The following is a 19,735-nucleotide window of genomic DNA, read 5'->3' as shown; positions in this document are numbered from 1 at the left end:
ATTGGTCTATCGGATAACTTACAGTCGGCTATCGACTCGGTGTGTCGGACGTGGATGTAACGTATTTTATGTTCGACGTCGAAAACAGACTTTCGATATGAAACAAAAATTGGAAAAGCTCCTATAATCTAGCGCATAAAAATAAATGAAAAGGTTCCATGTTTCAATAGTCGAGAAAATTGGACGGCGGTAAATCTGCTTATTTCGATGAGATATCGTGCATTTTTAATTTAATATAATTGAACAGGTTGCTTCAATATAGGATTGCGGTTGTTCGCGCATCGCCATATTTTTAACGGTAATTGACTTAATCACTTAAATAAACCATATTATGAATACCGGGTGTTATATTAAGAGCAAAATAGTAAATTTTGATAAAATATTTTACCTAAAAATGAATATTTCGAAAATTTATATTTACTTAATCTGTTCTTAAATATCGAAAAGATAAAATTTATTTTTGGCAAACCAGAAAAGTAAATTAGTTATTAAACATTATCTATTAAATTATTTATAAACTTCCCATTCCTTTGATAAATATATAACAACTATTCTTTTGAATTAATTGTAAGTGTAAATAATATTCTAATAAAGTACAATTGGACTGGTTGCGCATTCGCCATTTTTAACACCAGATGTAAAAATGGCGGATGCGAAACAAGAAAACTTAATTAAAATATTCAAATGAATTAGGATAAGATATTTGAAAACATAAAATTAATTCCATTTTGAATGTAGTTGTAATTATACAATTTGTTTGCGCATTTACGATGTTTAAACATTTATCAAAGATCAAAATCATATTTTTTATAGTATTTTAAAGGTTACTTTATTGATTAATTAAAAAAAAATTAAATAGTACCTGCAAAAAATGGAACTAACAGTGGATAAAGTAAATTACTTTTAATATAATCAACTTATTCTTAGAATTTGTTTAATAGTAATTAAGTATTGGCTTGGTTGCGCATTCGCCATTTTTAACAACAGTTGAAAAAATGGTGGATGCGACACAAAAAACTTAATTAAAATATTCAAATGAATTAGAATAAGATATTTGAAAACATAAAATTAATTGCCTTTTGGATGTAGTTGTAATTATACAATATGTTTGCGCATTTACGATGTTTAAACATTTATTAAACATCAAAATAATGTTTTTTATAGTATTTTAAAGGTTATTTTACTTTTTTAATTAATAAAATTTCAATAGTACCTGTAAAAAATGGATCTAACAGTGGATAAAATAAATTACTTTTAATATAATTAACTTATTCTTAGAATTTGTTTAATAGTAATTAATTATGTATTACTTGATACTCACAAGTCTCTAAATATTACAGAAGATAATTCACTCTACAAGTTATCTTAGCAGTAATTTTTTTAAGTTGTGTCCTTTAATTAAAATAAATTAAAAATTATATACGTTTGGACATTTCCCTTTGAGAAATGATATATTGCCTAAGTTATTCATTAAAAATATTTCAAAAGTGCAGTTATAGTTATACATATTTTATTTTTTAACAAAAAGAAGGAAAGTTTATTTTTTAACTAAAATCCTACGGTTTAAAAGACTACTTGTGATTTTGTTGAATCTATATCATTATACGTTTCCGCTCATTTATTTACTTTATTTCCGCTTGTCTATAGTAAAAGTTGTGCGGGTAAAATTTAAACAAAAATGTCTCATTAAAAAATGCATTGGGCGCTGTATTCTATACCCACCGAGACAAATCTTTGGAGAGTAAATTGCAAAAGAAAAATGTAAAAATTTCAATGTTGCCAGCAAAAAGTTACTTTTTTAAATATTAAGTTAATTAAATAAAAGTTGGAAATATTTTAATAAAAGGACAAAACCGTCTTTTAATTAGTGATATTACATTAATATTAATTAAATAGGTAATATAAAAATTCTTGTGTAGTAAGTATTAATAATTAATAATAAAAAAATTATGATATATAAATAATTAGATATTTTTTGTTCTTTTTGATATTAAAACATGCTTATGTGTTGGTGAAAACAGAACATTATTTCTACATATTTATTAAAACATGTATAAAAGTAAATATCAAATATCTATTTCTTCTTTCTACTGTTGAATTATTTCAGTTAACTTTTTTAATATATGTTTAAAGAGAAAACAAAATGAGAAAATGAAAATAATCCATTCCTTTTGTCAAATTAATTGAACATTTTGGTATCTGTCCATTAACAAATAAAACATTCATTGTAATTACACATTTCGCAACCGCACATTTTTATCTTGATCATCGTCGGCAGAGTTTTCATTCCGACTCGTCCATTAATAACCCGCAGCGTTAAATACTTGATAAAATATTTATAATGTTCATTTTTCGCATCGCACACCAAAACACGAGCAATTAATTTGTATCGCCCGCAGAAAAAAATATCATTACAAAAGGCAAACTCGTTATCGGTCGCTAACTCTTTTATTTTTGTTATGAACACAATGTTATCGTAGTAGAACTTTTGTGTCTGCAATTTTTGTTTGTAGCATAATTTACTTAACAAATATAAAGGTGAATTGCGACGGGAATTGTGTTTAGTACTGACTTAAGTATGCAGGCTTCAAAAAGAAAATCATTTTAATATCTGTAACCGTTTCTGAAATGTCTACCAAAGCATTAGCTTACACATTTTCAAAATCTGTCAGCTATTAAGCGGACAGATTTTGAAAATGTGTAATATATTATACCACTGGGTTTATTGGAATAATTAAATGTTAAATATAGTTTGTTGCTCAACCCCTCATTACATCTTTGTGACATTTATTCAATAAGGTGACATTAAAATGTAACGCCATACAATTTGCCTTGTCACACAATTACATTTATAATTGCATACATTTTTCATGTAGGTAAATATGCCCATGTTAATTCCAATAAAGGCAAAATTATATTCGAGTGTAATTAATTTTAAATTTAATCATTATTATTAATCATAGTCAACGACATATAATATATTATTAATATTGATATTGTCAATATAATTATCAACCACTAGCAAAGTTCCTATTAACATATAATGACGCCATTAATTTAATTAAAAATAATAAATATTTTTATCTTTTCAAAATATATTTTTAATTTTATTAATTTGAACAAAAATTTCGAAAAAATTAAGGATTAGCCATAAGATACATTTTGAGAAAATTTTGCATGAGTGGTAATATGAAAACATGTCCAAAAGAATCAAATATTGGTAAATATATTAACTGTAAAAAAACGCAACACGCAGTTTTATTTAGTAATTTATACTAAATGTTTAATATGCCTAGAGTACGAAGAAGAAATAATTTTAGCCAATTAAACGAGTTTGATAGACATAGAATAGTGTATACTCGAAACCAAATAAACCACATTACCTGCAAACCGCATTATTACGCGACATTAAAATCGCAAAATGGTAATATCTGCATTATATTCGTGCAACGTACGTCATAAAACATAAAAATAATACTCGCACTTCTCTCAGTAAATACCTACACTTTACCGAAACGAAATCGCGACGCTTTGAAAAGCATTAAACTGTAGCTCCGTACAGTAATTCTTTTTTGAATGTTGCCCTTTGTGTGCGCCACAACAATGGTCCTAGAGTTGTCATAATGTCTCCGCGTGGTAGTCAGACTGGTTAACACAATGCACCAGTTGTGGCTTAACGTCGTAAATAGGTGTGATATATTGACCCGCGCCTTTTGATTTCGATTCCGGAACGTGGTCCCGCGACCACCCCGTGTCGCCCCCGAGGAAACCGACAATGATAACGGATAGTTTTTAATTTAAAAATTCCATAGCACGTATTATACGTGGGACCGCGGGAGACGTACGGTACGTGATTTATGTTCCTTTATCGTTCATATCTTGACAATTTCGAAAATGTTTTGCGTAAAATATTGCGCGTAACGTGGAAAGACGAATGTTGATATTCGATTGCGATTGAATTATTTTTCGGATGCCGGGGGAACACGAGATTTTTTGATACGGGCACCGGTATCGATCATGAATATATTTCAGGGCGGGATATGTTTTTGACTTACAAAATGAACATTTATTTGCACTCATATTTTTATACTGTTAGAGGTTTTCCCGTTTTAGGGTTACAATATTTTGACAAAATGATACATTATATGCATAAATTTTAACACGTGAATGCTGAAATTTTTATTTTTGTCCTTAACTTTAAATTTATTACCAATCCTATAGTAATTGATTGTTTTGTATATACAGCAACTTATTAAAATATATCAAAAATATGAGATGTACTACTTGAATTGGATGCCAGTACCTAAAATGGCATTATTTTTCTGTTATTATTGTGTCTTTTATACAATTAATCAATCTAATTTTATTCTTTAAAAATTGTGTACTTTTTTATTTTTCAAGTTACCAAAATTCTAACAACTCACGTAAGTAATTTAAATTGATTATTTACCAGTATATTAAAAAATTTAGAGAAACTGACCTATAAAATGTGAAAGAAAATCGATATCTGGATAACAAAAATCAATCCAATCTTATCAAATGAAATTAAAGCCAAACTGGACGAAATGTAACTTGCTAAAATTAGTTTAAGGATTGGTTAGTGGATGGGGGCTACACTGGGCTACAAAACAGTGGGGACGAGTTGTTTTTAGTGACATGTATAAATTTATTTGTAAAAAAAATAATTCTGATTATATTAAACATCCTAGAAGGACACAGCTACACAAAAAGTTTGTAATACCCACAGTAAAACATGGTGGTGGGCAATTATGGTGTGGGGAGGCTTTAATTTGATATATTTGTCTAAATTTATTCGAAATTAGACATTAAATTGGCAACTGGGATCTTAAGGCACAAAAAACTGTTGCCAGTTTTTATCATTTTGTGAAATGCGTACAATATAATTAATTTTGGTTACATAGGGGAGAGCATAACATTGCACCTTTGTACGACAAAAGCAAATAAAACATCAACATAAAAAAGGTATTTCATACGGGAAAATAGGCAAAAACTTAAATTGCTTGAAGACAATTGTCGGAGATACAGTAAAATTTTAGCTCCAAAAGAAAACGCGAGGACGAAAGGCCAAAATAACGCCGAATATTGAATGAATCATTACGAGATTTGTAAATAAAAATCCTTTTTCATCGAAAAAATAAATATTAAAAATGTTTTTACTTTGACTGTTCACACTTCAATCATTCAACTAATCAAGAATAGTATAAAAACGAAAAAGCCAATTGAAGTCCCTTTACTATCAAATCGAAACCTTAAAAAACAAGTTGCTATAATAATGACTTATACTGTAGAAGGTCAGCCATTTCTTTTGAATTTTGTTTATACAACAAATTAATTTCTTCACACAATCCAATTTTAATACAAGTGTGAGGGGATAAAACCAGCAATTAGTTATTTTGGCAATTTAATAGATTAAAGTTTCAGTTATAATACGAAAGGGTCAATTCGAGTGGTTTATAATCTCGTTCGTGAAAATTTATCAATTATCACGCTCTCATATTGAACGTAGTCTGTGCATGTTCAAAAATCCCCAAAGCCGATTAGACCTCGGAGCGTAAATATAAATTTACCAGACTCCGCTCGCTCCCACTTAATTAACAAAATTTCAAATCCACTTTTAATAAAATATTGTCACCCAATGTGCAGTGTAAAGGGTTTACTCGGCCTAATTAAACAAAGCATTATATTCAGAAATATGCTTTGTTAATTAATAAGTTAATTAGTGAGAGTTGGCCGATTATGTGTGAGCCCATTCATTAAAATGTAAAGGAACCGATTTCACACAATTTGCCTGTTCAAATAATGAAGTTTTATAATTATAATTAATAAACTTTTAATTGCATAATCGGTTGACGAACAAAATTTCAAATTGGTAAATTATTATTTATACTCTATATATTAGTTTCTATAAAGGCAAAGTTAGCTGTAAAATTTTACGATACAATCATTAATTAATTAAAATTGTGTGAACTTTTATGACATTAATTATAATAAAAAGTACATAGTGTAAATAAAATAATTTACTAATATTTTTTGATTACAGTAAAACAAAGATATTATGTTTCTTTTCAATATTGATCGACAATGTCAATATTTCTACTAACAAGGGCAGCCACATACATAATTTAACACACAACCTCAAATATTACTGTCAGGTAGTTTACATATAATGTTTTAATAAAAAATAAAATATTAAGTATATCAAAGAATATTTAAATTCTTAAATAAGCAAAAATATATAGCAAATTGTAAAAATCATAACAAATCAGTAAAAAAAATTAATTTAATATCACATAATTTGGTTGGTCAAAAGTTTTGTAATTAGTAAAGTTATAATTACGGTTAAATAATGGAATTTCAAATTGGTAAATTAATACATATGTTAGTTCCTATAAAGGTAAAGTTAGTTGTAAATTTTGTGCAATAGTAATTAATATCTTTGAGATTTAATATGAATTACTAATTATAATCATAATGGCATAATGCACATGCACAATATATTATCAAAGTTTATGTTGTCAATGTAAATATCAATAAGTCATTAATATGGTCATGCGTATTTTTTTCGAAAAATATTTATATTTATTCTTTTATTTATATGTACAATAGTGGCCATTAATATAGCATTTTCACGGCATAGACTCGTCTATTTTTCGAATATTAACGGTGAAACACATTAAGAGCATTATTTCTTCGATATATGGAATGCATGGAAGCATCTCCGTAGCCTAATTGAATTGTCACCATTTTTAACGTAGAAGTGATGTTTGACTATAAATATACAGAATCTATGATATAAAGGGAAATTAATTTTTTAAAGATACGAAATTCTAAAAAAAAACAATTCTTAACAAGACAACACCCATTTCATTAGTCATTTGCCAGTTTTACTTTAAAGTGGCCAATAATGACAAAAAACATTAGTCTATTAAATTTACTAATAATATTTTTTGATTATTTTCTTATTATTTAAAAATGTATATAATGTAATATATTACACCACAGTAAAACAAAGATATTATGTTTCTTTTCAATATTGATCGGCAATGTCAATATTTCTACTAACAAGGGCAGACACATACATAATTTAACACACAATCTCAAATATTACTGTCAGGTAGTTTACATATAATGTTTTAATAAAAAAATAAAATATTAAGTATATCAAATAATATTTAAATTCTTAAATGAGTAAAAATATATAGTAAATTGTAAAAATCATAACACATCAGTAAAAAAAATTAATTTAATATCACATAATTTGGTTGGTCAAAAGTTTTGTAATTAGTAAAGTTATAATTACGGTTAAATAACAGAATTTCAAATTAGTAAATTAATACACCTATGTTAGTTCCTATAAAGGTAAAGTTAGTTGTAAATTTTGTGCAATAGTAATTAATATCTTTGAGATTTAATATTAATTACTAATTATAATCATAATGGCATAATGCACATGCACAATATATTATCAAAGTTTATGTTGTCAATGTAAATATCAATAAGTCATTAATATGGTCACGCGTATTTTTTTCGAAAAATATTTATATTTATTCTTTTATTTATATGTACAATAGTGGCCATTAATATAGCATTTTCACGGCATAGACTCGTTCATTTTTCGAATATTAACGGTGAAACACATTAAGAGCATTATTTCTTCGATATATGGAATGCATGGAAGCATCTCCGTAGCCTAATTGAATTGTCACCATTTTTAACGTAGAAGTGATGTTTGACTATAAATATACAGAATCTATGATATAAAGGGAAATTAATTTTTTTAAAGGTACGAAATTCTAAATAAAAAACATTCTTAGCAAGACAACACCCGTTTCCTTAGTCATTTGCCAGTTTTACTTTAAAGTGGCCAATAATGACAAAAACCATTAGTCTATTAAATGGCCTAAATATTTAATTGTAGGTTTTTTCTCCCCACATTTATATCAAAATATTATGTGAAATTAATTTGTTATATACATAGAATGGAAAAGAAACTATTTATAATTAGATATCTGTATTCAATAGTCATTTGTCAGTTTTACTTTGAAGTATTGCCCGATAATAACATAAATATCTAATTGAAGTATGTATTACCTTTACACTCATAATAAAATTGGATTGAGTAAAGGAAAATTAATTTGTTACATAAACAAAATTCAAAAGAAATCGTTCATAATTACACACCATCCGCAGTTACAATTTATTTGCCGTTTTCCCTTTGAAGTTAGACCCGCCAATAACACAAATAACGACGTTCCCCTTTATAAAATAAACCCACATAACATCTTCAAACGGTCTTCACACAGAAAAGGAAGCGGAAAAACTTTTACCCGTTCGTCCGTACATAAATCCGAAACAAGTGTCCCGGACCCGAACGCGAAACGATATTTTATATAAACAAGTGTACTCACCTTCTGCGATACAAATATTTCATATGTTGCACAAACGCCCGCTATTGTAATTCCTTGCTCCTTGCACAGCATCGCCGTCGCTATTGATATCATGGAAAATATAAGATGCTTCCAGCCTGGAAAAGATAATCCAAAATGTAAAAAACACACATCTCCGTGGCAACACGTCTCAAGGATATGGGTTTAAGTCGGGTGACGTTTTTCGGGATGGCCCGTATTTTTCTTAAATCAAATATCGTTCAGCGACATCATCCGGTTTTATTTCGGAACGTTTTTTTGTGTTTCTATGTGTTTTCACATTTCAATGTGCTACGAAAGTATTATTTAAAGGATAATCTATGATATTCAATAGTAAAAACATTTTCGTTCTTCTATCACATCAACATTTTGTATAACATCAAAGTAAGAAAAGGTTATTTAAATTTGTAATTTCTTTGTAATATTATTTTTATAGAATATTTTATTGTAATGGCCTTATGTTAACGTAATAATTAAAAACTAAATATGTTAAAAAACTATTTAGTAAATAACTTAGATGTATAAAATTAGAATAGACAAATTCGAAACTTGTTATTAGAAAATTTGATTAATTATACATATATATTATAAAGAGTAACTGAATTATTAATTAAATGAATGAAAAAACTCACGAAACAAGTTTATAAGGAAAAAAATAAAATGTATATAAACCTAATTTTTTTAAAGTTTTATAACATTATAAATGATTTAATTAACATTAATAAAAGTTTGATGCAGCTTTTAATATAAAGTTTGTAAAAGCGTAATATAATTAAAGTCATAATTTTCTCTATTACTGTTAAACTTAATGTACATAAATAACTATTATAATAAATATTTATATGTACTTGCACATTCTTAGTTTTTTGCAAAAAATTATGAACTTTACACAAACTTTCATACTTAAATTTGTAAAAAATTTTATAAATACGGCTAATTTTTCTGTGTTCAGCTTTAAATGTGTCCCACTAATGCGGTAAAAAAACTAAACTACATGAAGAGGACAGTATTCGCAAACCTTAAAAAAACAAAAACAGTCACATAAATTAATTCAAAAGTGCATTATCATTAACATCGTGTATTTTCCGCAGTTTTTCAGGTAATTTAGGCCATGAAAACTGCAACCAAACCAGAAAATGGGTCGTGCATGCTTGAAAGTGACGCACCCGGAAATTAGATTAAGTAAAACGGGCGCACATTCGATATTATTTGAATTTTTCAAACCGTTAAGTTTGTCCGATTCGTACGAGACCATTAACATAACTTTACGTCTCCCTTATGCATATTTACAATCTAAATAAGCACTTGTTAATGCCACATAAATCTGCAGCAAGATTGCGTACCGTGGCGGCAACAAAAATAGATATATCAAACAGTTGTGTAGTTCGTTCCAAAGGGGTTATAAATAAAAACCGGTATTCCAGCAGGATAGATTCAGGTTCCGAGGTTTTTCCCTGGTTAACACGGAAATAAACGTTCGCCTTGCTACCTGCGAAACTTTGCATCCGGTTTTTTATAATAATTGGAGCGGAGACGAATCGAATGAAATATTGTCAAAGAAGGAACGTCTTGTTTTTTTGCTTGACAGAAGCACTTTAATCATGCTGAATTGGATACAACTGATCAAAAAGGAAGGATCGTATTGCTAAATGAAGTATGATTTGTAAATAACAAGTGTTAATTAAATTTTATAGAAAGTAAATTGTCTTTTCTTTAATGAATATAATTAGTTGTTGTGCTAGAAGCTTATTTATTAGTTCATGTTTCCTGAATTTAATTAGCTTTATTTTTTATTTAATTAGTTCTTTTGATTAAGTGTTTTTTAAAGACCTACAAAAACTATAATAACTATAAGAGGCAATTTCGGTATTCAAGAGACTGTACGAACCACAAAATATAAACATAAGCTAATTAAAGCAGATACTGCTAATGAATTAAAAAATAAATTGTATGTTTGATGGAAAATGGAAAATGTGGGCATGTAGATAAAAACTGCAGTTAAGTATTAGCTTTCCTGAATAAAAGGGTTTGTAGTACTTCGATTAAGAATAAGTATAATTGGTTTGGCTAAATGATTTTCAAAAGAATTTAACCTTCAGTACTCAGTTAAGAATCTTTATTAATCTTATACTTCTATTACATCTTAAAAATGTATATCAAAAGAAGAGTAAGAAAAGTTCGGTTATCTCCTTGACATCTGATGATAACAATCATTATTTTATTGTAATTATAAAAATGGTTAAGTAAAGAACAATTTATTGAATTACGTAGCATATTAAACTATGTAAAGAATAAAGGACTACACAGAGATGAGCAGTATCTAAATATTGGGATCTTTGTTGTATGTGCCCTATATTAATAACAAAAATATGAAATCCTGCCAAATTTATTTTTTATGTGAATGACACTTCTTTAGTAAACATAAATCCAGATAAAAGTACTTTGTTACAAGAAGCTGATTAAAGAAACCATAAAAATAAGACGCAACAAATGGTGTTTTCTTTGAAAAGAGGCGCTACTTCTAATGGATCAATTAAATATTTGGAGGTCGAACGGTTCCTAAATTGACTGGGATAAACATGTTGAGCAGATATGTGAGACACTTCATAAAGATGTATTTCTGACAAAAAGTTAAACAGTTTTTGTTCATTGAAGGTACTCTTTGTTGACACCTTTAAAAATGTGTTTCCAAAGATGCGCTCTTATTTTTAATAGGTAGGTCATCCTAATCTCAGTTTTTCATAATTCACATTTTTTTAGGAACCATATGTATCAACAACGCTCCACAAAAAAGTTATCTTATTATTTTTTCATAACCCTTACCGTGTGGAAGACATCGGAGGTCAAAATTTGGAGTATTTCAAAAAAATGTTTACTTCCAAGTTTTATAATTCCCAGATCCATTTAACTGAATGAATTTTGAAATAATATATCTATTTCTGAAAAAATAAAGTTTTTATTTATGAAATATCTTTAAATATATCAATACAAAAGAATAAAAATTAATCTCAGCTGTTAATTATTTGGTTATAATTATATATAGTATAAGAAAACGCCATAATAAGAGTAAAAATAGAAAATATTGTTAAAAAATTGATTAGAGAGAAATATATTCCAAAACAAAAGATAAGACAACTTATAAACTCTTATTCTATCAAAATAATCTCCAATTTTTATGAATATTTTCAAAATTCACGACTTAAATGAATAAATTTTAAATATTTATTAAAAACTATTAAAATCAGTATGTATTGGGCTTCGGATGCGAATACTTTTAAATTGTTAGAGTAATCGATTAACCATAAGAGACCTTTTTTGTAGAGTGTTTTATTTCTTACAAAATATATATGGGACATATTATAATATTTACTTATCTTTGAGTTATAAAATTTGGAAATAAAAAAGAAATGTTTGTTAAATTCTTCATATGGGATTAAAGAAAAAATGAAAAACTGAGATGAGGAGACTTTCCTATTAAAATTAAGAGTTCCTCTTTAAAGAGCATATTTTAAAGGTGTCTAAGAACCAATATTTCAGTGTAGAAATGATCGTTTTATTTGGCCCACCTTAATGTATAAGTATAAAGTGATAATTATTTGAGAAATAATTTTAAAAAACAATCGGTGGATAATAAATAAACTTTCAAGATGTCCAACAATAAAATTTAAGAGGTCACTCAAAAATTTATACAAGCTAACAACTATAAAACTTTGGTACAATATATCAGCTTAATTAAACCGACAATTGCCTTATAGCCGTTGTACGGCATGCGACAGTATAAACCATAAGCAATGTTTTCTCTATGTATATAGCAATTTAATTCGAATGTGTGTTGCGACCAGGAACTGCACTGCACGGGGATAATAACATTTCAAGTGTAGCCCATATAACATGTTTAATTTGATTTAATTAAACTAAATAATGGTCGGTCGGTTGCAATGAGTAAATTACTCTGACAAATTCGTCCAAAATAAATAGACCGAGTTTAACTAAACATTAAGTGAACTTTCGTGTGTACATGTTCTTTAGAAATGTTGTTTGATAAAATATCGAATCTTGAGTAATGAGTAATGAGTGTAGCCCATATAACATGTTTAATTTGATTTAATTAAACTAAATAATGGTCGGTCGGTTGCAATGAGTAAATTACTCTGACAAATTCGTCCAAAATAAATAGACCGAGTTTAACTAAACATTAAGTGAACTTTCGTGTGTACATGTTCTTTAGAAATGTTGTTTGATAAAATATCGAATCTTGAGTAATGACTGCAAAATCCATTAATTTCAATTTATGGAGAGTTTAATTTAATAATTGCATTCCCGGAGTTTAATTTTGATAAATTACGGTTTCCACAATTCAATTCGATTGCAAAATATTATGTTTGGATACAGTAATTTGGTATAAAACTAACGTGGTGAATAATTAATATTTAATCGAGTTTGTGGTTCATTTTTAAATATTTGATTGTAATGAAACATTTTTTCAATATCGTTAAATGAATATAATAAAATTTTAATGATTGAAAAATGACAGAAACATGTAACCAAACCTTTTAAATTTGATTGATAGAATCCATAATTAATAATATTCCATTTAAATTGAATTATGCGACACTTGGATACCATTTAAATAAATTAAATAATTTGATTGTGCTGTGTTTGAATATAATGATTTTGTATAAAACTATAATTTGTTATAATGTTCAATCATTTTCTAAGGACTATAAACATTTTTTAATGAGTTGTAATTAGATGGATTGAATTCCTCGTGCATATTCAATTTAAATTGAAAAATAAATATAATAAACTAAATAATGTGACAGAACAATTTGTAATTTAATCTAATTTAACGACCTCTCCTGAAAGCGTTCAAATGGGAGAAACAAAACGGCAATACACAAATCGAAAAGACATTTATACTAATGCCCCGACCCGACGTTGCATGAATAACTTAACATACTCCGTTGCCGGATACATTTATACGACGAAAAACATTTAAGCCGAATTTTTTCCGTCTAAATGGAGGAGCCGGAGCGAAATTGCAACGTTACCCGGAGCGAAATCGGAATGTATAAAACGGGGACCAGACTGTTTTGAAGCCGACACTGGTCGTAATTTATTCGTCACGGCGGAGGCTGCGGAAGTCTTCGGGGCCCCGGGCGAAGGCAAATACGGATTCCATGTTAAGATTGTGTAATTTAAACACACCCCCGTTGCCCATTGCCTTCTCCACTCTGTTTGTCTGCTGTGCACATTACACTCCATTGACATGGCAACACAATTGCGGGTTGCGGATGCCGCAGCTGCGTCGCGATGGATTTACGTATTCATCCGGTTTCATAGGGAGAAAAATAAAGGTGACGCTGATTACAGCATTTATCAACGGACTTTTTCATATTTTTTTGGCTTTTTTTTTAAATATATTTGTATACCAAAAGCTTGTGCAAAAGGTTATTACAGTATATATTATGTTCAGGTTGGCCCATTTAACAATTCAATTTTAATGAATAATAGCTCAAAAGTTTGAAATATTGTTTCAGTATCAATTGACCTATTATTTATTAAAATCGTGATGTAAATAAAAAAGTTATGAGATTGTTTTTATCTTAAATGGGCCAGCCTGTATATAGAAATAAAATCTCAATGAATTAAAAAATAAAAAAATGTTCACATAAATTGGAATAAGAATAAATATTCAGCTTATCAACAAAAAGATTCTGAAAAAATCTAAAATTTCGGACAGAATTAAAATAAAAAAACATATCATTTAGTATTGTTATTTAGATCATGGAAAACTAAGTTGAAAACATTTAAATTTAAGAATATGTATGCCAAAAAACAAATAATACCCTAGTCACCCTATATATAGTTATAAAAATGACATTAAAATTAGAGGGAGAGCTAAAGTTCATTAACAGTATATTAAAAGATTGAAGAAATACAATTTAAAATAATTATAACTCTAACTTAATATAGAATGAATTTAAAAAATATAAAAATTTTTTAGCATAAATTGGAATAAGGATTCTAAATAATTAAGTTATATGAAACACTTTAAAATATTTAAATTTAAAAAAAAAGTAAGATCCGTAACATAAATAATACCCTAGCAACCCTGTATATAGACATATAGTACCGAAGAAAAGTAGAGAAACAAATATGAAATATTAAAGAAATTCACAAATTTACATTTTTCAACCGATTCATAATTTCATTATTATTGCACCACCCTCTATATTTACATATAAGTCTTTAAAAGAAACACACTGCACTTTGAAATGGCCAGCACAGAATCATTTTATGTCAGCGTGGAATTCAATTTTAAGGGATTACATGATTAAAGATCATAAAAAATAAATTTGTCTCTTTATTTTTGATCATCCATGTTTAAAACTTTATACTTTGTGTATTATATTGTTAAGTACAAGTACAAACGACACAATAAAATTAGAGGAAGAAGCAAAATTCAATAACAGTATATTAAAATAGTGAAGAAGCGTATCTTCAGAAGGCAATAAAAAAATCCCTCTTAATTTTAATGTCTTGTCCTCTCATATAAATTTCTGAAATCCACTCGGTAAGCATGACGTCGGATCTCATTTCAATCTTTAACGATCCCGACTGCCTAATATTAAATTAATTCCACTTGATACCCCGTTCCATAAGAAGCAAAACGTTTAACGACAATTTTATTTCTTTTCCAAGTTAAAGCTTAAAAAACGGGGCATGCCTAAAAGTAAAGTTCAAAGCTTTTATCAGATCTTCGCGAGGAGTTTTCTGGGGGAAAAGGGGTAAATGAATGGGGCGTGGGATTCGCAATATTTTAATTATTTCTGATATTGCCGAATTTAATTTAAAAGGAGCGGAACGGAAAGTAAATAAAATTGCTGAGGGCAGAGAAACAAAATGATTTCGTTAAAAGTTTCGTGTATCTTGTTTTTTTCTTTAATCCCGCATAAAAAGTCGGTTTGTGTAAGAGAACCTTTCAATTGTCGCCTGTTGGTTGGGGGACTTTTATTTAATTTTTAATTATTGCAATATATCACACGTTCAAATGTTGGGCTGGATAAAATTCGTGTACACAGGGGAAAATGAATAATTAGGGGAAAATTTACATATTCTCCCAATTAATAAAATACACCCATATTAAACCTAAGTGCTTTATTTGCTATGAATAATTTAACACCTAAATAAAAACACGTCCAATCACCAAAGCTTTTCCTAGTATCACGTTTAAATTACAACAACACGGGTTCAAAGGAAAATCGTTATTTTGTAAGGATATTTTTATTAACGGTTATTTTTGTTCGTTTTAGTGTGTTGGACAAACATTTAATTCGAGGTCAAATGCAAATTTAGTATTTGTTTTTATCGTGTATACGAAGGGGAAAATAATACGAAAAAGGACCATTAAGAGTTTCTAATACGTAAACTATAGAAACTTCTCAGATTTTTCTGATTTCAAAAATATAAAGAATATATGAGAATTTTCATAAAACATAAAAAATAAGAATTTAATCAATATAAAAAGTTATTATTAATTTCAGAACAAATTAAAAAGAAATGTAGCTCAGACTATTGTTTTAAAATATAATTTAATAAATTTAGGAATATAAAAACATTTTTTTCCAAATTAATCAATTTTAAAACTTTAAAGACTTCAAGGAAGTAATATACATTTTTAAAATTAACAACTTTAAAAATAAATGAAGGGAAAAATAATACGAAAAAGAATATCCAATATGCAAATTTTAAAAACTTTTTAGATTTTTAAGTGATTTGAGAAACTTGAAGAATTTTAATAATCTGAAGAATTTAGAAAAATTTATTCAGACCAATTGATTTTAAAAATTCCAAAAATAAAATTGTAATCAATTCAAAAGCAAAGGCAATAAAAAACTAGTAACAGCTACTAGTTGATAAATTAAAAAAAATATTTAAACAACTTAAAATTTATTATTTCAGAATAAAATAAAAAGAAATACATAGTTTTGATAGTTTTTAGAATAAAAAACAATATACGTCATAGAGTAATTTTTAGAATAAAAAATGATTTTAAAGCTTCTAAAACTTTAAAAACTATTAAGTATTCGTGAACGTAAAATTAAGGGTGTAATCTAACTAACGAAATAATAAATAAAATTTAAAATTGCTGCCTAATTACTAAACAAACTATTACTAACGACATAAGAAAAGATCATTTAAAATTTGAGTCTAATTAGTAAACAAACTACTACTAATAATAAACTGTGTAATATATAAAAAATATAAGCTAAAAATGGAATCAAGTTTATTAAATCAATGTCAGATGAAAAAACTACAACAGCATTTGGAATTATAGTAAACCCATTGTTTTGAAAAATTTGACGAGTAAAAATTAATTATTATTCGTTTAACATAAAATTTAATAAATGCAAAAGCAATTACCGCTCGACGTTACTATTTGCAATGTTGAGTGAATTAAAATAAGCACAAAACCCAATTTTCGTTAGGAATCCAGAATTCCGCAACGCCCGAGCTTCACAAACAAAGTGATTAAAAATTAATTTGTCTCTGTGATATATTCTAGTAGTGAAGATGACATCGCGATACATTATGAAATGCGACTTCGTCTTTTCCCCGCTCTAATACCTCGAACCGTTTCGTTTTCTAATTCAGAAAAGATGAATGCTCTTTTCATACAGCGTCGAGTTTTAATCAAAGCTTTTTGCTGTCTGCCGCCATGTTGTGCAGTTTATGAGATAATTTCGCAGCGGGTAATAATGTAAACGATGTTTAATGATACATACTCGTGGAACAAAACTAGTAAACTTTAGTTCCTGAAGCACGGTTTTCATTAAAGTAGTAAGCAATTTTTTTCGGACGAAATTATTGCTGAAACGTGTTTGCGATTGAACATTCTGTGTTCTATTGAAAGCAGACTTTTCCACAAACATCTGCTTGTTACATTTCTCCGAAGTTTCCTCAGCAATTTATTGACAGAAAAATACATTCAGGACTGTTGGTTTTAACATTTTTTTAATTATTAAAAGCCGTTAAATTGTATTTATGGATTGAATGTAAAATGAAAAATGCGGCTTTGAAAATGTGAATGCATAATGAATTCGACGCGATTCAAAAGTCGCTTGTACTTGAGAGAATCTCAATTTAAATTTCTCATAATACACATTTCCATAAAATCCTAAAATTTTAAAAACCGCCAAATAAAGCTCTGGGGTAATTAACATGCTAAACCTCCAGTTTCTTTGATGAACATTCCCGCCCATTATACGGCATTAAATAGATGAGTAAAAAACTTTTTTTTAAAAAAGTACGAATATTACCTGTATATTTTTTGCTCTTCGATGCTTTGCTGTAAAGTATGAAGGCGGCCAAAAAGAACACCGATGAAAGTGTTTCGGCCCTGCCCACAACTCCGGTTACCTGAAATTAAAATGGAAACATTAATTTTTATAAAGGAGAAATGATAATAAATAAACACGCCCCGGGGAGCTATTCGGAAAATCGAAATAATCCTCTGACTGAATATTTTTTATTCAAGAAACCACAAAACAACACGTTTTTATAAATGTTTCGAATCAAGTCTTCAAGAAGCACAAACCAGTAAAACGTGCAACTCACCGATTTGTTTTTTATGCAACTTTAATAATTCATAAATGTGGCGTAGAATTTTGAATATGCAAAGAGCTTAGTTTGAAGTCAACATCAATATTCACGTTGAAGTGATGTTAGACTATTTAAATCGTGGAACATTGTTGAAGCTTCTTGTAAATTTTACCAGCGGAATTATGCAACGGAATTTTATTTAATTAATAACGTTTCCTCTTTGTTTCTTAAGAAGTATTTAGATTGTTGTTCATTTTGTGTTTGTTTCTAGGCGAGTACTAATTCATTTAATTTGCAAATATGTAAGCAAAAATTAAAATAAAATGTTTGTCTAAAATATGTAACATTTTATATACATATTTTAGACATATAAAATGTATTTTATGGATACATTAAATATTATATTTTTTAATATAAATATATATTTATAAAAAATACGTACATGTATATTGAGTTTTCCAATTATATTTTATGTTGTACATTATTTATATTTCAAAACTACAACCTCAGCAAAAAATACACCCTATTGTAATATTTTTTCTTTGCATTAATAATTGAAATTTATAAGTACATATATATATATATATATATATATATATATATATATATATATATATATATATATATATATATATATATATATATATATATATAAAATAAATCTAATGAATTAAAGAATAAACTAAAATTACTTTTGACCATCACTGTACATATGTTATGTATACACCTATACAAACTATATGTATAAATAGTTGTGGATATAAAATAAGTACATTTTTCTTGGCAAAAATATTTTTGTATTATACACACAATTTATTTAAATTTAATTATTAAAAATAGAAAAAAATTAAATTTTGATTTTCTTCTTAATCGGATTAATATCAAAATCTTGAGTATTCTGATTCAAGAAAAAATTCGACATTTACCGTTCGTTCCTTCAATAATCCTCAATTTCCTTTCAACCCATTATGTACTTTAAAACTCAGCACACTCTTTTATTTTATAAAAGCAGCTTTTATACCCCATTAACTATCCGATTCGGGCGAGACTTTCGGAACATGGAACATACCATTTTTTTACTAATTTAACAAGCATCCGTAAAAACAGCTAACGCGCACTGAAATCGAGACAAGCATAAAAATAAATTACGACGAATGGACTGGATATTTCCATTTTAACGGAAACGGAAATAATTATAATTGAAAAATTATTCATTATATGCAAAGCATGGCGATACCACGAACATTTTTCTCATTACTGACACAACTTTTGATTGATCCGGCACGTATTTGTACAACTTTATATTGGAGAAAGTTGGAATTCACTGACAACATTATTTGAATTCTTTCCCAGCAAAAATTTTATCATAATTTAAATTAAACTCTCATTATTGTAAAAAATCCTTGCTTTATATATTCCATACATAATTATGAAAAACATTCTGCTTCAGCATGTTAATATAAAAAGTATAATTTTCCTAACCAGTCGTTATGTTGAGTTCCGTTATGTAAGCCTTTTGAACTGTGCTCTCATCTCATTTGTCTATTTTTATTTCCAAATCTTTTCATTATATAAATTGCATAAACAAGCATTTAAATCCTGAAAATATAGTAAATATCGGATAAAGCATCTGAAACATACATATTCTCATTACACAGATTAAAACTTTGGCTAATTTTTTT

At 27.7% G+C, this 19,735-nt stretch overlaps 1 protein-coding gene across 1 annotated transcript in view; it reads right to left on the bottom strand.

The window, feature by feature from the left end:
* Positions 1–19,735, bottom strand: part of LOC109596455 (protein O-mannosyl-transferase Tmtc3-like) — a 74,495-nt gene that overhangs the window by 24,367 nt on the left and 30,393 nt on the right. Inside the window, exons 4-5 of the mRNA XM_049969859.1 lie at positions 17,771–17,870; positions 8,430–8,545 (exon numbers count right to left, since the gene is read on the bottom strand). Coding sequence (XP_049825816.1) covers positions 8,430–8,545; positions 17,771–17,870 — 216 coding nt within the window. The remainder of the gene's footprint in view (positions 1–8,429; positions 8,546–17,770; positions 17,871–19,735) is intronic.

This window comes from Aethina tumida, chromosome 7, assembly GCF_024364675.1.
Source record: "Aethina tumida isolate Nest 87 chromosome 7, icAetTumi1.1, whole genome shotgun sequence".
NCBI lineage: Eukaryota > Metazoa > Arthropoda > Insecta > Coleoptera > Nitidulidae > Aethina > Aethina tumida.
Note: the sequence above shows the minus strand (reverse complement) of the source record. Positions and strands in the feature narration are given on the sequence as shown.